This window comes from Lontra canadensis, unplaced genomic scaffold (genome assembly GCF_010015895.1).
Source record: "Lontra canadensis isolate GAN:19392208 unplaced genomic scaffold, GSC_riverotter_1.0 scaffold15, whole genome shotgun sequence".
NCBI lineage: Eukaryota > Metazoa > Chordata > Mammalia > Carnivora > Mustelidae > Lontra > Lontra canadensis.
The window spans coordinates 20,023,633-20,047,968 of record NW_022631009.1 but is presented as its reverse complement, the minus strand read 5'-3'; the positions used below and the strand labels follow the sequence as shown (position 1 = coordinate 20,047,968).

General features: G+C 37.2%; 1 protein-coding gene across 7 annotated transcripts in view; it reads right to left on the bottom strand.

Annotated features, from left to right (window-relative positions):
* Positions 1-2,095: 2,095 nt before the first annotated feature.
* RGS22 (regulator of G protein signaling 22) overlaps positions 2,096-24,336 on the bottom strand; it is a 133,038-nt gene continuing 110,797 nt past the window's right edge. For 3 of the 7 annotated variants that reach the window (XM_032858599.1, XM_032858603.1, XM_032858604.1), the window contains 5 exons: positions 22,446-22,604; positions 17,181-17,279; positions 15,084-15,177; positions 14,899-14,979; positions 12,692-13,006 (listed from right to left, as the gene is read on the bottom strand). In XM_032858599.1, coding sequence (XP_032714490.1) covers positions 12,951-13,006; positions 14,899-14,979; positions 15,084-15,177; positions 17,181-17,279; positions 22,446-22,604 — 489 coding nt within the window. In that variant the 3' untranslated portion in view covers positions 12,692-12,950. Of the gene's footprint in view, positions 2,228-10,644; positions 10,681-12,691; positions 13,007-13,428; positions 13,744-14,072; positions 14,347-14,898; positions 14,980-15,083; positions 15,178-17,180; positions 17,280-22,445; positions 22,605-24,336 lie in introns of those variants that run through there. The other 4 variants (XR_004382800.1, XM_032858600.1, XM_032858601.1 and 1 more) reach the window with 4 other exon arrangements.

The window sequence follows — 24,336 nt, the reverse complement described above, 5'->3', positions numbered from 1 at the left end:
ATTTGCTCAAATAAACCTGTCCCCTTCCTCCTCTCTTCTTCTTCTGGGACTCCTATGATACAAATATTATTATGCTTTATGGAGTCACTGAGTTCCCTAAGCCTACCTTAGTGATCCAATATTTTTCTTCCTCTCTACAGCTTCATTATTTTCCATAATTTTGTCTTTTATAATACTTATTTGTTCCTCTGCTTCTTCCATCCTTGTGGTCATTACATCCAGTTAGTTTTGCATCTTGGTTATAGCATTTTTAATTTTGGTCTGACTAGTTTTTATGTCTTTAACCTCTGCAATAAGGGACCTCCTGGTGTCTTCTATGCTTTTCTCAAGACTAGCTGGTATCCTTATGATTTTTTAAAAAAATTCTGGATCAGGCATATTATAACTGCTTTTATTAGATCCCTGGCCATGACCCATCCTTGTTCTTTCTTCTGGGGTGAATACTTCTGTCTTGGCATTTTGTCTAGATCTCTGTCTTCTTCTATGCATTAGGAATGCCTGTTATATTTCCTGCTCCTGAGAATAATGACTTTAGTAAGAGGTCATGCACTATGCAGGACCTGGTGCTTCAGGGTGTGTTTCTGGAGAATGCTGTGTGTACTCTATTAGGTTTTGGCTGCTCTTTCTTTCAGTTCAGTCTTCTGCAGAGTTTCTCCTTACCTGCAGTGAGGAGTGTTTAGATCTTGTCTAGTGTGTGGCAAGTTTACCAATTTGTGCTTTGGTCTGCTTGTTAAAGAGGTCAGATCCTATTTCCAGTAAAGCTGAAACTTTGCAACACTTTATGGTTAGTAGATGTAGTGTGCACAAGGGGGTTTGTGCTGGGCTTCTGGGAGAGGGCCCACTGCCACTTTGGGTCTTAGGCACACTTACCCTAGTAAAACGTACCTGCTGAGTGCAGGGGGGTGGGCTTGGTGTAAGCGACTCAAGCCTCCAATGTGAGTGGTGAGGTGCTCACTGAAGTCCATCTGTGCTGATGGGCCAGGGAAAAATAGCATCAACCAGCTTTTTTGTCCCCACAGAGGGGAGTTGCCACTCACCACTGTCCAGGAAGCCCTCAGAAAAGAGCAAACAATCTCCCCTCACATGTGTCCCAGGCAGCTCTCAGACCCCTCCCTTCACCCTGTGTTCTGTCTGCCCACCCAGTGGCACAATGCTCCTATGTTTTATTTCAGGTGTTTCAATTGAGTTTCAAAACTCCACATTTTAGGGACCTGGTGTGGTATGGATCTGCACTGATCCTCTGGGGGAGGGTCTCACCGCACTATGGCTGGTGCTGGTTTGTCCCAGAAGGGTAGTTGCATGAATGCACAAGGGCTTGCAGTTTATAGTAAAACATGGCAAAAAGCCAGTGTCCAGGTTAGCTGCCCTTAGCAGGTGTTTCTGTCCCTACGTTAATGAATTGGGCAGCAAAATGCTGGCTCTCTTGTCCCCTCAGAGACAGTGCTCTGAGAAGGGGAACTTCTCCCCTCTGAGAAGGGGAACTATTTTTCCCAAGCAACCAGGGGATCCTCAGACCATGTGTCTGTTCCTGGGGCTCTGCCCTCTTTCTCCACAAAAGCACCACTACGCCCGTCAGGCTCCACACCATGTGGTTTTTGAAAACTTCAGTCTTTGAGCTCCACTGCTTATAAAAACTCACTATAATCATCCCCTCTCATTATCCCAGTCAGTGATTTGGGGGAAGTGTTTTTCTTGTGCGATTCCCTGCTCTCCCCTCAGGCTCCCTCCCCTCCGTAGCTCATTCATTTCTCCCCCCACCACACCCAAATCATATCTCTATAGCTCCTACCTTCCATGATGTGGCCTCTTCTCTTCCTCTAGTTGTACAATTTGTTCTCTTGTCCTCAGATTGATTTCTTGGGTGTTCGGAATGATTTGCTATTTATCTAGCTATATTCAAGGGATGAGGCAAGCGTAGGATCCCCCTACTATGCCACCATCTTAAGTCCCCATTTCCACTTATTTAGATCTTTAATTTCTCCGAGCAATGTTGTGCAGTTTTCAATGTCCAAATCTTATACTTCCTTTTGATATTATTCATAAATCTTTAATTCATCATGGTGAATAAAATGGGTTTGGTGTGTCTGTTTTGGTTTCTTTTTATTGCTAGTACACAAAGATACAGTTGATTTTGTGTTTTGATCATGAATTCTGCAATCTTGCTGAACTGTCTATTGCTTCTAGTTTTTGTGGATTCCTTAGAATGTTCTACACAGAATCATGCCATCTGCAAATAGACAGTTTCATTTTTTCCTTTCCAGTACAAATACATTTTATTTTTCTTGCCTGATTGTAATGGCTAGGCTCTCTACTATAATGATAAAAAGAAGTGACAAGAGTGGATGTCCTTGCCTTGGTTCTAATCTTGGGAGGAAAGCTTTTAGCCTTTCACTATTAAGTATAATGTTAGCTATAGGTTTTTTGTAGATGATCTTTATTAATTTCCCTTTTGTTCCCAATTTGTTTAGAGTTTTTATTAAAATGGGTATTGGGTTTTTTGAAGTGCTTCTTTGTCTATTGAAATGATCAAGCTGTTTTATCCTTTTTAAATTAAAATGTACAACACTAAGTGATTTACATCTAATTTGCTTTTGAGATCCTCAGATATGTAGATTAGTGTTTTCCATTATTTGGGGGATGTTTTTGTCTACTATTTCTTATTTATTTATTTTTTAACTGTACCTTTCTCTCCTTTCTTTCGGTGGCTCCTCTAATATATGTATTGTGAACTTGATGGTGTTCCACCATTCCCTGAGGCTCATTTATTTTCATTCTTTCTTAAGTTCTTCAGATTGGCTAATGTCTATTGATCTACCTCCAAGTTCACGGATTCATTCTTCTGCCTACTCAGATATGCTGTTAAACTTCCTGGTACATTTTTAAAATTTCAGTTATTGTATGTTTCAACCCTAGAATTTCCATTTGTTTAAAAAATTTTAAGCTTATATTCTGTTTCATTACTATCAGAATTCTTTAATTATTTAAAGTTTCCCTTTTTAATTTAAGCATGTTTATAATAACTGATTTGAAGTTTTTGTCTGAAAGGTCTAACACATGTGTCCCCATGCAGTTTCTATTGACCACTTTTCTTCCTATGTATAGGTTATACTTCCCTATTTCTTTACATGTCTTTATTTTATTGTTGAAAATTTGGCATTTTATATAATATATAGTAGCATCTCCACATTCTGGATTCACCACCCATTTTGGGGGTGTTGTTACATTTGTTATTTGTTAGTGACTTGCCTGGACTAATCCTATAGAAAAGACTCCGCTATAGTGTGCAGCTGCTTATGTCTCTGTTGTTTTTTAAAATGATATTTTTGCTTTTGCTTCTAAGCCATCTTCCTAGGAATTGCATATGGATTAGTACAATTTAATGATTAGCCAATGATTGGTCAGAAGTTGCACTTAAACGCTTGGAGCTTAGTAAGGCTTTTGTTCATTGCTGATGCTTTGATGTATAGTTAAAGGACTGCATTCAAAGTTTATGCAGTCTATAAGATAGAAACAACTTTTACTTTCTGACTAAACAGGCCTCATGTTAATAAACTATGAGCAGACAGAATACTCTCTGATTTCTGTTGAACATGTGTGTAGCCTTGAGCAAGCCTACTAGCTTCCAAACCACTACGGATATGTAAAAATTTTCCAATGACCACTATGCCTCCCTCATCCCAGATGGCTGTCTTATTCCTAGCTGGTCTGTTAGTATGTAGCTTGCCCAACCAATGGGCATGACCTCCTGGCCTTCCTAGATGTTTGCTATTATTCCCAGATTGCCCTACTGTTTTGAAAAAATTCCTGGGCATGAGTTTTCCCATGTTTCAAAAATCAAATCAAATCAGCAGCAAGGCTGCTGGTCCTTATGGCCAACTCCACGCTGGTAGAACTACTGTATCATGGAACAGGATGGAGGGAATGAAAACGACCCTAAACCAGGCTCTGAAAGTTAGGGCATCCCAGTTGTTCCTGAGGTTAAGGAGTTTTCTTGAATAAACACTATTTGTTGTATATATTTTTTCCAATTTCTAGAATTCTCAAATGGTTGTTTTGACAATGTTGTCTAGTTTTGGTGAGATAGAATGTTGTCTATTTGGTGAGATGATTTGCTGAACTTCTCACTTAGCCATTCTAGAAGTCCCACCATATTTAGCAATTCAGTAGTTTTTTTTTTTAAAGTTGCTAAAGACACCAAATATCATATGTCAAAACTAAATACATGCTTTATAACACCTCTTTCTAAAAGTCCCACAGATATGATAATAAAGAAGCACAAAGAGAACGACTATTTAACAGTATTGAGGATGGTAAAGGAACTTGTCGGTGGCCCAGAAATTTCGACAGTAGAAAGCTGATGGGATCATGTTGACATAAAAAACAAAGCTGAGAACAGAAACTACAATTATGATGCTTTGAAAAGGGAAGAATGGACAACACATAGAAGCCACAATTCATCTCCTTGGCAGGAACTGTGAAAACACCTTGCATAATAGACTGAATTTTTATGTCCCCTCTCAAATCGCTCTGTTGAAATCCTTATTGCCAATACGTTAGTCTAGGAGATAGGGCTTTTGGTGTGAGAGAAGAGCCCTAATGAGTGAGATTAGTGCCCTTATGAAAGATAACCCAAAGTCTCCCTTCTCCCTTCTGCCATGTGAGTAAAAAATAAGACAGCCACCTATAAACCAAGAAGGGGGTTCTCACCTGACACTGAAAATTGCTGGGGTCTTCTAGATCTTGGACTTCCAGCCTCCAGAACTGTGAGAAATAAATTTCTGTTGTTTATAAGCCCCCCAGTCTAAAGTATTCTGTTGTAGCAGCCTGAACTAAGATACCTTGTTGGATTCTGATGCTACTCCATGGGGGATACAACTTTTCCCTACTCCTTTGGGGTCACTGGCTTTGCTTCCTGAAATAAATTTTCCTTATCTATTATCCTCTAGGCTACATCTGTAATTGGCATTGGAAAGTGGGCCTCTTTGGAGGTTGTACAAATTTCACAGCCTGCTTTCTGATGATGCAAGTTTGGGGGCCTGGTGGTTGTTTTATAGATTGAAAAATTACAGACATTTTCAGGCCAGGCTTGTGGTTTTGTCGAGAATACAATTCCATCAAAATTTAGTAAGCTTTCAGTCTATTTACTACCAGTTGGTTCCATGTCAAAATCTCTTTTGGTCTCAGTTCTTAAGCCTGCCAACTCTCTTATTTTATTTATTCACTTCTATACTTAGCACACTTCCCTGTTATTTTAATGGTGGCTATTGTAAGGTCATATAAAACAACAGGCTAGATTAAGAAGGCAATCCCTCCACTTTGACCTTTGTTACAGGGCCACTACTGTCCAGATAAGAGGTCTTACTGAGAAACACCAGAAAGTGCACTGACCAAAGACTCTGCTTAATGAGGCAGAGTTGCAGTTGACTTTTCCAACTTTGAAGGGTCCAAATTATTAGACTTTATATCAATTTTATTTGCAAGCCATAATCAGAAAATAGAACTTCCTTAACTTCCATTTTTACTTGTTTACAGGTTAATTCTTGTCTGATATATCTCTCATGGTACCTAGCTAAAAGCAACAAGGACCAACAATGCATAAACACACCAACATTCTATCCTTTTCTTTTCTTTTTTGACCACTTCTTTTAGAAAGCTGTGGCACAGCAGACACATGGTCTGCCTTCCAACTTACCAGAAATAACAGCTTCACCAAATATTTAGCCATGACATTACAAAGGTCACCAATTTTCTTACCTTCAATTATGTTTCCTGGTGCCCATGACTAACTGCTTCATGGACTTCACATTTTAGGTTTTTGTTATGGCACTACCCTACTAGCAGCAATTTTTATATTACTTAACATCTAGGATAAGCTGTTGTTTAAAAAAGAAAGGCACAAAAATAAAGTGACTCAAACAAGATAGGGATTTTTCTCTCACATAATAGTCCAGAGTGAGACATCTCTCCTTCAGGAGGTCATCCACAGACCCAGGCTACATAATTCCTTAGGGAGGTGTCCCATCTATGTGGTGGGATATTTCATTAAAAAAAAACAAAAACAAAAAAACTCAAATGGATATTTCACACTTCTGCTCAAAGCCCTCTGACCTGACATTGTTCACATGGCAATGTCTATCTGCAGGCTAGACTGGGAAATGACAGTTAACAGTCATGGACACAGGGGCGCCTGGGTGTTAAGCGTCTGCCTTCAGCTCAGGTCATGATCCCGGGGTCCTGGGATCGAGCCCCACATTGGGCTCCCTGCTCAGAGGGAAGCCTGCTTCTCCTTCTGCTTGCTGCTCCCCCAGCTTGTGCTCTGTATCTCCCCCTCTGAGAAATAAATAAAATTAAAAAAAAAAAAGAAAAAAACACCAGTCATGGACACAGCTAAAACTTAGGGATTCCATTATTAAAAGGAATAAGAGGTGGACAGATGCTGGGAAACAGTCTCTGTCACAATGGGGGTAAAGAAGGGGATTACCATTCAATATCATCACGCACTGTTGAATTTTTTCTTTTTTTCCCTAAGTACATATATCAATTTTATAATTACAATAAAGAAGAGATTTCTGAAACAGTAACTATTTCAGAACAGACCTACACACTAAATATTTGACTTTGGAAAAGGAAACAGCACAGAAGCAGAATTTTTTCATCTTCATATCCAAGGTTCTAATTCAAAATATAGAAACAGTTGTTCATTGAGAAATACACCACAACTTGATAGAGTTACACATTAAAAAGCCCCAGTACTATAAACTCACAAATCACATACTATTAGAGCTAAAATTTAAATAAGGACCCTTTGAGGTGCCTGGGTGGCTGAGTCAGTTAAGCATCTGCCTTCGGCTCAGGTTATGATCCCAGGGACCTGGGATCAAGTCCCATGTCAGGCTCCCTGCTCCACAGGGAGTCTGCTTCTCCCTCCGCCCTCCTTCCCACTTGTTCTCTCAATTGCTCTCTCTCTCAAATAATAAGTAAATAAAATCTTTAAAAAAGGACATTTTGTCTATAAATATAAGTAAATGGAGGCTCAAAGTGTAAAATAAATGGCCCCACATCAGAAAGGCAGTTACAGATCCAAGATTAGAATCATTTCTACTGAGTCATTGGATATATACTAACAGAAATTTTTTTTAAAAAGATTTTATTTATAAAAATATATGTTTAAAAAATAAAATTAATAAAAAAAGAATGAAAATTTTAAAAAAAGATTTTATTTATTTATTTGGCAGAGAGAGATCACAAGTAGGCCAAGAGGCAGGCAGAGAGAGAAGAGGAAGCAGGCTCCCTGCTGAGCAGAGAGCCCGATGCGGGGCTCAATCCCAGGACCCTGAGACCATGACCTGAGCCAAAGGCAGAGGCTTTAACCCACTAAGCCACCCAGGTGCCCCTAACAGAAATTTTTTGAAGCAGAAAGTTCACTGTAATTTTTAAGAATATTCCAATTAAGAAAAAAACCCACATTTATTCACAGATAACATACTATAAAGTAATTTTCAATTATATGATAAATGATAAAGATACACATTTAAGAACTATAACATGAATTAGATTATACTTTTTTTTTTAAGATTTTATTTATTTATTTGAGATATAGAGAGCAAGAAAAAGACAGCATGAGCAAGGGGTAGAGGTGGGGGTTGGGGGGAAGCAGACTTCTGACTGAGCAGAGAACCCGAGGGAGGGCTTGATCCCAGGACCCTGGGATCATGACCTGAGCCAAAAGCAGATGCTTTTGGCTCAAAAGCATCTGAGTCACCCAGATGCCCCTAGATTATACCTTTAATACTAAATCTGTTTATTAGAAAATAATATACACAAGCTGAAATCTGACCCTACTGGCCAAATAACTTTTGGATTATTTCACTATTATTTTTATTTCAAAATATCTTTACTCATCCTAAACAATAATATAATCAATTTTCCCATGTTTTGAAGGGTATAAGTTGACAAAGTATACATGGTAGTTTATGTGTTTTAAAATGCAAGTCTCTTCCAAAAGTAAGCTCTTTTTTTTTTTTTTTTTATGAGAACTCAACTCATAAAACCAAGAAGCACATCAGATATAAATGGCACAATCAGAATTAACTTATTTATTTGTACAAACCCAAGTCAGATTTCGGGACACTGTTAAGATTACCTAACATACATATTTCATTAAACGTAAGTAAGGAATTTAAGTTTTATTAATTCAACAAATATTGACTGAGCATTACATGTCCAAAGATTATGTAAAAGAAGGGAAATTATTCAAATGGATGTAATACAGATACCACTAAAAGAAATAAGTCATCTGTTAGAATGCACTATCGGTAGTATTATGGGGCTAGGTACTATGATACTTTTTTAAAAAGGATATGCTGGGGGAACTAGAATTTAAAGGTTCCATTGTAAGTAGAGATCTCAAGAAATTAAACATAAAAATGTTCCAAAGTCTAAAGCAGTGGTTCTTGACTAGGCATGATTTGGCGATACTGGAAATATTTTTGGTTGTCACAACTGGGGAGGTACTACTGGCCTCTACCGGGTAGAGGCCAGGGATACTGTGAAACACCCAGCACTATGTAGGACAGCCCTCTGCAACAAAGAATTAGTTGGCCAAAAAAGTCATAGTCCCAAGGTTGAGAAACTCAGGCCTGAAGTAATTTAAGTGATTTAGTATAATTTAATAAGCACTAATTTCTTTTCTGAAAGACATGATGACACATAGGTATTTTTTCATAAATATGAAAAATGACATAGATAGACCAAAGTTTATATACTTTACATGGAATTGTAACCTTATTATGTATTTTAACTATAAAAATACTAATGGTAAATTTTTGTGAATGACCTTGTGTTGACCATTCTTACATATGCAGTGATTTTTACCTGCCTGTGATTTTTACAGTAGAGACATTTCCTTCATTTTTTCCAAGAAATATTTAATGAACATCTATTTCCTAGATATTCTATGTAAGGGGCTGGAATGAAAGTTCAAATAGCAGCTTTATTGGGGAAACAGGCATGTGAACAAAAATTAGAATCCATATGACAAAGATTATTATAGAGGAATAAGTAAGTCACAGAGTGGTAAGAGAGAAGAGGGAGTGATAACTACTGTAGTTTTGAGGGCAGGGGGCTAGGGTAAGAGAAGAATATCAAAGATAGCTTCCCAGAAAAACAAATGCCTGATCTGAATATTTATATCAGAAGACAGGAGGGACTTATACATATGTCATGGTAACTAAAGAATTTCCTGGGGCACACAACACTTGGGTGGCTCAGTTGGTTAACCATACAACTCTTAATTTCGGCTAGGGTCATGATCTCAGGGTCAGTGCCTGCTTAAGAGTCTCAATCGCCCTCTCCTTCTCCCCCTCCTCTTTGCTTGCACATACACACTCTCTCTCTCTCTCTCTCTCTCAGAAAAAAAAAAAATGAAAAACAAAAACAAACTATTTTATCAATAACAAGTTCACCAATCATCTTTTTTTTTAAAGATTTATTTATTTGTTTATTTATTTAAGAGAGAGAGGAGGAGCAGAGGAAAAGGGAGAGAGAGAATCTCAAGCAGACTCCCTACCGAGCACGGAGCCTGATACAGATCTTGATCTCACAACGCTGAGATCATGATCTGAGCCAAAATCAAGAATCAGACATTTAACCAACTGAAGCACCCAGGTGCCCCACTGATCATCTTAATGAAGCTTAGGCAAGGTAATGTCATAAGAAGGTATGATTTTATAAAAAAATCATCAAGCACAGTTGGAGGATGGTGAGGCAGAAGAGAGAGATACTAATTAGGACTCAGATTCAAGGTGATAAGAATCTGGAATAAGGCAGTCATCCAATGGGCTTGGGAGAAGAAGGAGATGAATGAAGAGATGTTAAGAAGAATCAGTAGAACCACAATCAGAAGATACTTCTGAGCATGCTAATATAAGGAAATTGTCTCTAGTGCCAAAAAGTTGAGATTAGCCCATGCTGGGGGATGCTTTGAGAACAGGCCAAAATGAACATGTTAATATTTATAATATAAAGGTTGCCATCAATTTCATACATATAACACAATAAAAACAAATAATTTAAATTTTCTTTACTATGGACTCTGAAAAACAATCTGAAGGGTTTGAAGAGGTGGGGGGGGTGGGAGGTTGGGGGAACCAGGTGGTGGGTATTAGAGAGGGCACGGACTGCATGGAGCACTGGGTGTGGTGCAAAAACAATGAATACTGTTATGCTGAAAATAAATTTAAAAAAAGTTAAAAAAAAAACTAAAATAGAAAAAAAAATAAATAAAACAGACTACAGAATTCTTTAAAATACTGGTGTCAAACTTGAGGGTCCCATCCGATTTGGTAAAGAGCTAGAAGTCATTACTACCGTCCTCAACAAGAAAAAAGCTGAACAAACTGAAAAATCAACAGCTCTCCTTGGATCCTTCAAAGAACTGTGGTAACAGGGCAGACTGATGCCCCTAAAACTGGAGGGAAAGACAGGCAGATACAGAGAATTCCAGCTTACCAGGAGCAGAAGCCAGCAGCTGGAGTTAATTTGGGGAGAAATTCTTTAAGTTGTAATTGATTACTTGCTCCAGGGCTCAGGGCAGACCAGCTTGAAATGGGCCCTGTCTTTGGCGGGGGAGGGGTGCCCACAGTCTTGGGTTTTACTTCTAGTAGCTACACCAGGTTCTCACTATAAAGATCAGAGAAAAATCCCCTCCTGCCTCTGGTAGAGGGAGTGGTTAAGTAAACATTTTGGAATACACCCAGAGTTCTCTTCCTAGGAAGGCCTGCCCTCAAGGGAAACTATTTCACCAGAGCCTAATGAACTGGGGTTATACTAAAGCCTAAATGACCTGGGGGGAGAGAAATACCCAACTCAGGCTCATCAGAAGACTGACCTATAACCATCAGAATGTAAAACACTTCCCCTCCTCCTACACTTTACCTCATCAACAGGGTTCTGGTGTAATAACCGTGATGGCAGCTAAGAGGACTGCAAGCCTCAGACCCTATCAAGGAGACTCCAGGAAAACCCCAAACAACAGAGGAGACAAAAATAAGGACATAAGGGAAATTTCAGCCTCTAACACCACAGCCACAGCAAACAGTAAATACACCTAATGCCTAGCCAGATAAACAAAAAACCTCACACTAAAGGCCCATATAACCTCAGTTCCTTTTATCATGTCTTGTTTTCTATAAAATATTACAAAGCATGCTAAAAGACAAGGAAAAAAAAAGTCTGAAAAGATAAAGCAAGCAGCCGAACCAGACTCATATGTCTGAGATTTTGGAATTATCAGACCAGAAATGTAAAATGATTAATATCCTAAGAGATCTGGTAAAAAGTGGATAATGTGTTAGACCAGATGGGTCATATAAGCATAGAGATGGAAGTTCTAAGACAAAATCTAAATGAAATGCTAGAAACTGAAAAATTGTAATGGAAATGAAGAATGCTTTTGGTGGGCTTCCCAACAGATTAGACACAACTACAGAAAGAATCAGTGAGCCTGAAGAAAGGTCAATAGAAAATTCTATTTTCTATTTCTGCATTTCATTCAAACTGAAATGCAGAAAGGAAAAAACCAAAAACAGTGGAAAAGAACAGAATATCCAAGAACTGTGGAACAGTTACAAAAGGTGCAAAAGGTGTGTCATGGAAATATCAGAAAGACAGGAAATATCAGAAGGAAGATAAGTAATATTTGAAGTCATAATGACGAAGAATTTTCCAAAATTATGAAAGATACCAAACCACGGATCTAGGAAACTCAGAGAACGTAAGCAGGATATGTACCGGAAAATCTACACCTAGACGTACTATATTTGAACTATACAAAGTCACAAAGAAAATCTTGAAAGAAGCCAGGGGAATAAGATAAGAATTGTATTTCTCTTCTGAAAACACGTAAGCAAGAGGAGAGTGGCGTGAAACATACTAAGTGTTGAAAGAATAAAACCGCTAATCTCAAATTCTATATATGGTGAAATTATCCTTCAAAAGTTAAGGAGAAATACAAACTTTCTAAAACATACAGAAATTGAGGAATTTGTCTCCAGTAGACCTGCCTTACAAGAAATGATGAAAGAAATTCTGAAGAGAAGGAAAATGATAATAGGTCAGAAACTTGGATCTACATAAAGAAGGGAAGAGCATTAGAGAAGGAATAAATGAAGGGAAAATAATGTTTTATTCTTCTCATTTTTAATTGACCTAATAGCAAACCATTTAAAATAATAATAGCAAGAATGGATTCAGTGGTTACAGTTCATGGACAAGTGAAATTAACTGATAGCAAGGTAATAAGGGACAGGAGGGAGGAAATGGACATGATCTGTCTTAAGACACCTGCACCACCCACAAAGTGGTACAGTAGTACTTGAAAGCAGTCTTTTATTAGTTGTAAATGTATATTGCAAATTCTGGGGCAACTTTGTTTAAAAAGAAGTATAACTGATATGCTAAGAGAGGAGAGAAATGGAATCTTATAAAATGTTCAATTAAAACCAAAGGAAAGCAAAAAAAAAAAAAAGTGAAATACAAAAAAAAAAAAACAAAACGAAGAAAGGAAGGGAGGAAGGGAGGAAGGGAGGGAAGAAGGGAGAAAGCTAAGAAAGGAAAGGAAAGGAAGAAACAATGATCAGGTGCAAAGCACAGAAAAGTGACACACCTCACAGCCCTCCCCGCCGCGGGTGTGGACTGGAGTGGAAGCAGAGGAAACCAAAGGGCTCTTAAGATTTCACAAGTGTCCAAACCACTGCTTTAGAAGAAAAACTCTATCTGAAGTGTGCCTCCTGATCCTTTCCCCCTTTAAAATGTTTCTTGAAGACTTTAGAGAATCAGGAATAGCAATTTTTACTTTGAAAATACTGTCTGGATTCTGAGAGAGCGGAAGTCCGTTGCTTCCAATCCGGTAATGCGGGTCACAGTCTTTTAGAGCTTCTGCGTCCCAAGACCTACAGCTGGTGAAGTTCATTCTCCTGCATCATTTCTGACACTTTGTCCTTTCTCTCTGGGAAAGAGAAGAAGAGGGTATATGTCTGGGCTCTCTCTGATTCACGTGTGACTCCAGTTAATAGGGGGGCTTTTGCCGTTTCAAGCTCCTCTTTTTTACCCTCACATTCCTTGCAAAGAGTGATCCGCAGAGCTCATCTATCAGAATCCCCTAGGATGACTGTTAAAGGAGGGAGACTCATGGGTTCTGCCCAAGACCTACTGAATCAGACTCTCGGAGGGAGAGCCCAGAAATCTGCCCTGCGGGCAAATGCTACAGGTGACAGTTACACACACTAAAGTCTGCATTTGAGAACCACTGCTTTAATGTAAGGTTCCTTTGGAGCTGGGGAAAGGGATGGGGCTCGAAGTCACTTCTCTTTATGTTTTGGGTGAATGTCCTGCTTGGAATATTTGCCCCTAGCCCCCTGCTGATTACGTCTGCTAACGAAAGACAGTAAATGCTCCAAGGATATTTACTGGAAGATTACCCAAGGAGCATAACATGGGACTTTCTTAAGTTCAGTGACTAGCAAACCATTTTGATTCTTCTAACCTAGATGGAAATCATTTTATTCTAAATAAGTTTTTTAAAAATCTTATGGTCTCATATGTCATGTGTACAGAATAGATATCATTTTAAAACTATGAGAGTACAACATGCCAAACTTTATTTAGATGGTAGGCTTGCTCTAAAGCAGGCCATCAATAAATCACTTGAGCTTCCATATCAGTTAAATTTGGTTTAAGGGATTCCTGCAAGAGAAAAATAAATGGTTGAAAACATAAACAGCTATGGAAAATCTAACTCGAAAACAAACAAACAAAAAACTTGCTAAGAGTTGTAATAAGGATCCCCCCAAAAATGAGCAGATAGGTCAGCAAACCCTCCAGGTTAAGAGACACTGAGGGTAGTCTAAGGGTTTAGGGAACTTGCAGAAGGGTGCAGTGGCTAGGATAAACTGAGAGAAAAAAGATGAACCAGCTAAGAGCATAAAGGCCTGCTCATCAAATCCTCCCAAGAACCAGAAAATCAAAATCCACAAAAAGCTAATCAGGAAGATAGAAGAAAAGAGAAACAGGACCTTTACTGGGTTCTTCAAATACTGGTTCCACGGGTCACACACGGGCTACACTATATTACTGTGCTACTTTGTAAAGGCACTGACATCTTTCAATTAGCAGCCAGTCCCAACTGTAGGATCCTATCAGTCTCTGCAGGAGAGAAGGACTGGGCTTGATTTCCAGTTCTTTGTTTTTTGTTTCTTCTTGTATTCCCAACTTGGGGAGATGGAGCTTGGAAAAACTCTGCTGGAAAAAACCTGGGGAAACTGAGCTAGAGCCTCATCTTCTGTTGTTCTTCGTGGAAGAAAAGAACAGAGAAGGTGTAAATAGAAGCAATAAATGGTCATGCCCTGAAGCTTTCCTTTTCAGGGGACTGGGCCACTTGGAAGGGACACAATGTGCTCATTCCTTCCCATCAGTTTGTTAGCAGGATGTGTGTGCACGTGTGTGTGGTACCTGCATGGTGTGTGTATGTGCGTGAGCGTGTGTGTCAGAGGGATGTGTATGGCACTGAACAACTTTCAGTGTGTGACTTACCTTGCATTTGGTAGCAATAGGTTATAACCACATGAGTACTGTCACTTTGAAAATGGGATGAAGGGTTAGGTTCTCAGCAGAGGAGAAAAAACAGAAAGGGAGACAGAACACACACACACATGCACACACGCACACACGCACGCTCGCACGCATGCACACACATATACTGAAGTTCTCCTAAGCTGTGAGTCAGGCGGGAGGGAGGCAGTCTTCATCCCTTCTTGCTGTCTCTGTGCTGATGGCCTCCTGGAAGGCTGGATTCCTAAGAAGGAAGAAAGAACGGCAGGTAGACTATTGCTGGAAACTCACTCTGGATGTTGTGGGAAGATACGGTCTTTTTGAAAGACAGAGCTGAAGCAGGAGTCTTAAAATTTGTGAAAGATGATGTGGCTGTCCAAAAATAAGAGAAAGAAGTAATCATTAGTAAAATCCTCTAGAACTAATCCATGGTAGAAGGTAACCAAACAACCCTGTAGGCAAAAAGCAAACATTACCTGTAAATAACTTTTTTTCCATCTCTTCTTGAATTTTAAGAAGAACCCTTTCCTGTTCTAAGGCTTCTATGTACTTGGAGTAGCACCAGGTTGGCTAGAAAGACAATTTTCAAACTTAATCTTGGAAACATTTGCACCAGGAAATAAACTGAAGGTAAAATGGCTTTCATAAGCCTCTTCATTTAAACCTTTTATTGAAGATAACAAACTTCAATAACAGATCATTGAATATAACTATTCAATGATGTGCCATAACTATATGTGTTACAACTATTTCTTAATGAATCAATGTTGCGAAGCTTTATGGATTTCTTGACAGCTATGCAGGCACCTACATTTATATTCAATTTGATTGTGAACTTAGATGCTTTTTTTTTTTTTAGGATTTTATTTATTTATTTAACAGACAGAGATCACAAGTAGGCAGAGAGGCAGGTAGAGAGAGAGAGGGGGAAGCAGGCTCCCTGCCCAGCAAAGAATCCGATGAGGGGCTCGATCCCAGGACCCTGGGATCATGACCTGAGCCAAAGGCAGAGGCTTAACCCACTGAGCCACCCAGGCGCCCCTGTGAATTTAGATGCTTAAGTGAGATCCAAGTTTGGGGAGGGTATTTTACATTTGGATTAATGACAATTCTTAAATGTGCAAAATCTAACTGAACAAATGTATATACAGAGAATCCACACTTGCAAAATGGCAGTGTATTATTACTCTACCAATTGCTGGAATAATTCACAAGGATTCCTTCAAAAGCAACAACAATAATAATTTACATTTATGGAATGCCTTTGGTTTCCAAAAGCTTTTACGATTTCTTACAAAACTCTTAAGATATATGACAAGAGATCATCACCATCATCATCATCATTCCCTTCTCTCTCCCCTTTCTCCTTTTAACAGATAAAGAAACAGCCTTAAAGCAAATTCTGTGGTATTTTTTTTTCAGGTTTCCAGGTAACACTGACTTGTAAATGATAGTGAAAATTAGAAGCCTGTTATTACAAATTCCACATTTCCCCCTTTATTTTTACATGGTGTTTCTGAGATTTAATGCTAGTCATTTGCTAATGAATGTTCTTCCAAATGGCATTATTACATACCACACACTTTTAGATGTTACCTTTTTCAAAATATGGACATCTCCCTTCTTCTCAATAAAAAAAAAATAGTTTTATAGTCTATCAGTTATCTTAGCTGAGTGGCTGAATTTATTTGACATTCCTAAATGCCAAATTGTTTCTTGGACTAGTGTTATCCTAAGACACAAATGCTTTTGCCACAAAACATTAAAAAATAGACATGAATTAAATTTATGAAATGTCATAAAAGTGATATTAATGTACAAGTTATAAACGTCAATATAAACATAAAACTGTGAACGTATTGTTGATGGTCATTTACTGGCCAATTTTATGACCACTTCAAAGAATTAAAAAATTGACATTAAGGGACGCCTGGGTGGCTCAGTGGGTTAAGCTGCCACCTTCGGCTCAGGTCATGATCCCAGGGTCCTGGGATCGAGTCCCGCATCTGGCTCCCAGCTCCACACGGAGTCTGCTTCTTCCTCTGACCTTCCCCCTCTCATGCTCTCTCTCACACTCTCTCTCTCAAATAAATAAAATCTTTAAAAAAAAATTGACATTAAGCCTTTGATGTTTTTCTTTCTTTTTTTAAACCCAAGAATGTATCAACCAAATGTATTCTACCTTGTTCTCTATCTGCCTAATTTTTTCCCTTTTCCAATAAGAGTCATTTCAACTTCTGCCTCTTAAATCTTCTTTGTATGTATCAGAAAGTATTTTCATTGATTATATTGTCCAAGATGAGCTGAAATTTTAATGTTCTTTGAAAGCTCATGGAAAATCCCTTCCAACCTCTCCTAATAGAAGTTTACCTTAATTTTCTTTTTTTTTTATTATGTTCAGTGAGCCAGTGTATAGTACATCATTAGTTTTTGATGTAGTGTCCAATGATTTGTTAGTTACCTTCATTTGCAAACAAGCACACCTCTACTATTGCAGAATAACTGAGTGACTGCATTCTACTATCCAATGCTCGAAAGAAGAAGTGGTATCTGGAGACAACTTGACTGCTTACCTGTCGACCATATGCTTGTAGGCCTAAAACTGGGTCAGTGGCTAGAGTAACTGTTTTGATAGCAGATGCTGAAGAACTTGCATATTGTCTGAGTCCATCCTGTAATTATATTAAATGAAGTTATTCCAAAAAAGGGATTAACACTATATTAGTATAAACTTACAGTAAAGAAGTCATAACATCAGATGAAAAAATATTTTGTGGTGAGTACCATACCTGTGGTTTCATCAAGTCAATATTACTACTGTGACATAATTCATGAACTCTTTAATTTTCTTTCATACTAACATAAAATATTTTGAAATAAATAATAAATTATGAAGAACATAAAAATCACTCCCAAATTCTGGCATCTAAGAAAAACCCTTGTGAACATTTTCATAAACATACATCCAAACTTCTCATCAGGGAAAGATATAGATATAATCTATAATTTTAATATTTTTATTATCTAAATTTCATGCAAATGGGATCACACTATATGTCCTCTGCTGAAATACCCTTTTCACGTTAAATGTTGTGAAAATGCTTCTATGTTAATAAATATAGAATGGGAATATAAAGGGGAGGGTCTTCATATCAATCACCAGTATCCCTACCATACAACATATAGTATACACCCGAATATTTGGATGATGAAATGAATACATCATCATTTCCAATGATGAACTATCCTATGCACTTGAATCCTGAATGATTAAAAAAAAAAAAACTATATCATCACATCAACAGGTGAATAGTAATCTAGTGAAAGTATGTACCATAGATAATTCAATCAATGCCTGCTATTAGAAACTTAAGTCATTAAAAATTTTTTATTATTATAAATGATGCTGTGTACATATTTCAGTTGCTGACAGTACTGTCCAAGAAATTCAGTCATGAATCAGAGGAAAACCATAAAACAAACTATTCCTATAAAAATATTTGTATATATGAAATAATACCCCAAACCATAAATGCAGAAACTCAGTCCAGAAGTAGACCAAAAATATAAAAAGGAAATATAAAATGACAGTTCACTGAACTTAAGACAGAAGAAAAAGATAAAAGTCTCTCAAAAGTGAAGGTACAAGGTAGTCAAGGGAGAAGAAATTTGATTGGATAGGGGATTTAAACACATATTATTTATGTACACTCTATTTATGACCCATGTAAATGTATATAAATGATATATAATATGTATATAAATCATATATATGGATCAAAAGATTTATATATACATATACATGCACACACATATACAATATATGTATAAATCCCCCCCAAAACTTAGCAAAAACATAAACCAATAGACTCAAGAACCGATCAATCCTCAACACAAATCCAAAGAAATCCACACAAGACATATCATAATCAAATTCTGAAAACTAAAGACAAAGAAAAAATATTGAAAGTGGTATGTGATGATTCTTTATATGGAAAGCCCCAAAGACTCCACCCCCAAACTACTAGAACTCATACAGCAATTCAGCAATGTGGCAGGATACAAAGTCAATGTACAGAAATCAGTGGCTTTCTTATACACTAACAATGAAAATACAGAAAGGGAAATTAGAGAATCGATTCCATTTACTATAGCACCAAGAACCATAAGATACCTGGGAATAAACCTAACTAAAGAGGTAAAGGAACCGTACTCAAGGAACTACAGAACACTCATGAAAGAAATTGAAGAAGACACAAAAAGATGGAAAACCATTCCATGCTCTTGGATCGGAAGAATAAACATTGTTAAAATGTCTATACTGCCTAGAGCAATCTATACTTTTAATGCCATTCTGATCAAAATTCCACCGGTATTTTTCAAAGAGCTGGAGCAAATAATCCTAAAATTTTTATGGAATCAGAAAAGAGCCGAATCGCTAAGGAAATGTTGAAAAACAAAAATAAAACTGGGGACAACACGTTACCTGATTTCAAGCTTTACTACAAAGCTGTGATCACCAACACAGCATGGTACTGGCATAAACACAGACATATAACCAGTGGAACAGAGTAGAGAGCCCAGATATGGACCCCCAACTCTATGGTCAAATAATCTTCAACAAAACAGGAAAAAATATACAGTGGAAAAAAGACAGTCTCTTCAATAAATGGTGCTGGGAAAACTGGACAGCTATGTGTAGAAGAATGAAACTCGACCATTCTCTTACATAGTACACAATGATAAACTCAAAATGGATAAAAGACCTCAACATGAGACAGGAATCCATCAGAATCCTAGAGGAGAACATAGGCAGTAACCTCTTTGATATCAGCCACAGCAACTTCTTTCAAGATATGTCTCCAAAGGCAAAGGAAACAAAAGTGAAGATGAACTTTTGGGACTTCATCAAGATCAAAAGCTTCTGCACAGCAAAGGAAACAGTCAAGAAAACAAAGAGGCAAGATATTTGGGAGAATGGGAGAAGATATTTGCAAATGACAGTACAGACAAAAGGTTGATATCCAGGATCTATAAAGAACTCCTCAAACTCAACACACACAAAACAGAAAATCATATCAAAAAATGGGCAGAGGATATGAACAGACACTTCTCCAATGAAGACATACAAATGGCTATCAGACACATGAAAAAATGTTCATCATCACTAGCCATCTGGAGATTCAAATTAAAACCACATTGAGATATCACCTTACACCACTTAGAATGGCCAAAATTAGCAAGACAGGAAACAACATGTGTTGGAGGGGATGTGGAGAAAGGGGAACCCTCTTACACTGTTGGTGGGAATGCAAGCTGGTGCAGCCACTTTGGAGAACAGTGTGGAGATTCCTCAAGAAATTAAAAATAGAGCTTCCCTCTGACCCTGCAATTGCACTACTGGGTATCTACCACAAAGATACAGATGTAGTGAAAAGAAGGGCCATCTGTACCCCAATGTTTATAGCAGCCATGGCCACGGTCGCCAAACTGTGGAAAGAACCAGGATGCCCTTCAACAGATGAATGGATAAGGAAGATGTGGTCCATATACACTATGGAGTATTATGCCTCCATCAGAAAGGATGAATACCCAACTTCTGTAGCAACATGGACAGGACTGGAAGAGATTATGCTGAGTGAAATAAGTCAAGCAGAGAGAGTCAATTATCATATGGTTTCACTTATTTGTGGAGCATAACAAATAGCATGGAGGACAAGGGGAGATGGAGAGGAGAAGAGAGTTGAGGGAAATTGGAAGGGGAGGTGAACCATGAGAGACTATGGACTTTGAAAAACAATCTGATGGTTTTGAAGGGGCGGGGGGTGGGAGGTTGGGGGAACCAGGTGGTGGGTATTAGAGAGGGCACGGATTGCATGCAGCATGGGTGTGGTGCAAAAAACAATGAATACTGTTATGCTGAAAAGAAGTTAAAAAATTTAAAAAAAAAGAGGTTAAAAAAAAGTGGTATGTGAGAAACAATACCTTATCTATAGGGAAAAGAAAGAATAAAATAACAGATCTTGGAGCATCAAGAAGGAAGAAAAATTGAAAGAGCAAAAGTATGGGTTAATAGAATAGACTTTTCTTCTTTCTTTGAGTTTCCTCATTTATGTTTGAGGGTTGAGGCAAAAATTATAAAATTTCAGAGTTTTCATTTTGTTTTATTCTTATGATGGCTTTATATAGATATCACCTGTCATTTTCTGCTCATTTTGAAATGACTTATATTTTCCTCAACCACCAGTAATAGTGATGTGGTTTGATGTGGTTCTCAGTATAGGTTGAGGAAATATTTAAAATAAGTATAAACAAGTGAGGGAAAAAGACTTAAAGGGGGAGAGTAATTCCTAGACTCTACTCAAACTGGTAAAATGTCAACACTAATAGACTGGGAAAAATCACATATCTATAATGTAATATCTAAAGCAACCACTAAAACATCTAAACAAAGATACACCCAAATAAAATTCTAAGAAATAGACAAGTAATCCACAGGAATGCAGACAAAGAAAACAGAATAAAATGAAAAACAGAAGGAACAATCAAAACAAGAAATAAAATGGAAGACTTAACTAACATATAAAAAACTACACTAAAGATAAAGAGACTAAATACACCAATTAAAAGACAGAAGATTAGCAGAATAGAGTTTTTACAAAACCACCATGACCCAACTCTATCCTGTATATTTGAATAGAAAAAGATACACCATAAAAATATCAAAACAGAGCAAGCTGCTTCTGCAGCTTTGGAGGAGTTTGGCAGTTTTTTGAGAACCTCTATAGTTCTCTATATTGTTTATGAAACTGTATACATACATGTATAAAACACTATCTTTAAATAAAGATCTGGAAGAATATAGCCCAAGCTTAGTGGTTGTTCTTGGGAATAGGGAGGGTAATAGAATTCAGAACTGGGATTAAGAGAATTTTCTCTTTCTGTAGGATTTACTCTTTCTGCAATATTTTAGAGAGGAAAAACAAAACCCACAAATGAAGCAAAATGTTAGCAGTGTTTATTTTGACCTCTGTATATATGAGCATTATTCTATTACTTCTGCATCTTTCAATAACTTTTAAATTTCTTTTAAAAAATAGAATAAGCATAAGCTTATAAATAAAACACATTAGTTGGGAGCCTTTACCCTTCTTCAATTCAAGGAAAATGGATAAATATAAGGATAGACAGATGAATGGATGAATAAATGGACAGACTAACAGACAAATAGGCAGGTTGGGCAATTTATAATTCATATTTATAAATTTCACAGTGAATGTATCATACTGTAATTTTAATACTGAAAATGCTTTACCATGAGTTCATGACATCTTTTCATTCATTCCTTTTTTTATTCCTGATTTACTCAGTAAACAGTGATTAATAACTGAACATGTGCTGGACACTGGTCTGTGTGCTATGATACACAGATGCACAAGACAGATACTATCTTTGGGAATCAGTCCTGTGAGGATGACACACGAAAAAATTTGTTCATGAGGCTATATAAAGCATTCTCCAAGAGAGTTAGGAATGCTGCTACATGGATGTGAGCTGCTTGTGTTGCCTATCGGGGTCAACGAAGCTTCCACAGGGAAGAGGTGATATTTGAGATGAATTTTGAAAATTTCACAATGAAGGCTGAAACCTTTATAAAGGATTAAAGCCAGTAAAATCTGTACTCTATAACGTCTCTGAATTTTTCCCCTGGCCCAACTTCTTCTATAAATTCACACACATCACATACCTTTTAAAAGTATGATTCAAACCATAAGAAAAAAATAACTAAAAAATAAAAAATAAAAGTATGGTTCAACTCAAAATGAGTCTTGTCTTACCTTTGCAAATTTTTCGTCTTCTATGACTGCCAATTTTTTTTTCTGCTTATTATATTCTTGTCTCCTCTCTAAAACACTCATAATTTTTTCATCAGTTAAGTTCTTCCTAAACTCACAAAACTGAGGCCAAAATTTAAATAGAACCCCAAAAATTGTCATCTGTATAAAAAACAATGTCTCAGGTTACAATTTCATACAAATGTACTGATTTAAACTCTAATTCACCATAATAATGGATTAACTATTCTATCTTTAATATACAGCATGTTTCCTCCAACTTATTGTCTCCAGACATCTTGGTATAGTTTAGCTCAGCACATGCTTATGATCAATGTTTTTTACTACCAATGAGAAGTCTTTCTTAAAAAAAAAAAAAAAAAAAAAAAAAAAAAAACCACTTAAAAGTTACTTTATTCTTTATGTTTCCCTAACCAATTGATTGTATTAATAAAGAATCCATTAGGTCTTTTCAAATAAGAAATTTATGTCTTCTTTTAAAACATACACTAGTTGATCTGCCACACACTCTGCTGTTTTATGCAAGTATTCCAAATATTCGGTCCATCAAGAGGAACTCCTCTCTGCCCGCCCCCCCCCTTTTCTTTCTTTTAGAGAAAGGAAATACCTCTGGAAAAGCTCTTAAACAAAGCTGCAGATCTAAGAATAAATCTTGAGTAACTTTTAAATGATATAATCTCTTTTATGTGAGAGCAAGAAAAGTAACATTTAAAAAGCAGGGTGGTATCCTGGACAAATGCTTTCTACGAGCACATTCTACATTAAGTGATTAATTGTGATATTTATAGAGATAAGAATTGTTGCTCAAATTCCCATGCCAAGTATTTCCATTAGTTCCAGAGGCATACATTACTTCCAAGAAGGTAGGACTTGCCACATCAGATCAAGCCCAACATCTTGTTGCTGGGAATGACCTTTACCTAATGCCCCAGAGAAAAATGAACCATCCCATTAGGCTCCAAGCCAACTCTTCAGGGGAAAGGAGGAATTTTTAAAAAAGCAAGCACTGCAGTGATCAAGAGTCCTCTACTGGTTGGTATATTTCATTATTCCTTTTTTCTGTACACAGATATTATCAGTAATTCTAAAATTATTTACTCCTTTTAAAATACAGTTTACATGCAACTAATGAATCCTTGCGCCCTACACCAAAAACTAATGATGTAGTATATAAGTGTATATGTTGGATAACTGAATTTAAATTAAGGAAAAAAAAAAGACAGTTTTATCATTGAATTCTGTAGCCTCTTGGTATTTTGAATACAAAAGCTAAAGATCCTTTATTTGATGAAATATAGGTTTTTTTAAAAATTTCATTTACATTTACCTGCCACGTCTTTATTTAAGTAAGTCCCTGCTCCAATGTCAAGGGATTATGGTGGTTTTTATGCGAACTTCTTAAACTTAAATACTCTCCCTCTTCCTCCTCTATTTACCAACTATTGACCCTAAATCTCAGTTATCTCTCCAAAACTGGAGTCATTCCTAGCTCTCAAATACATTGACTTCAATCTAGAAAGTCTTCCAGTAGAAGTCACCCAAGTAGAACACAATTTTTCAATAGGAGACATAAAACTGCTTTATTCCTAAAAGTTGCAATTACGATTTTAGGTTAATAACATATGTGCTAGTCATGAAAATTACCCCATGCCTCCAGAACCTTAAAAGAAATCAAACTGTATGTAACAAAAGGTTTTAATAATTTTAGAGCTACTTTGCTCACAAGCAGGAGATGGGCAATGGCTTTATTTTTTTTTATAAGATTTTATTTTATTTATTTGATAGAGAGAGAGAGATCACAAGTAGGCAGAGAGAGAGGAGGAAGCGGGCTCCCTACAGGGAGCCCAATATGGGGCTCGATCCCAGGACCCTG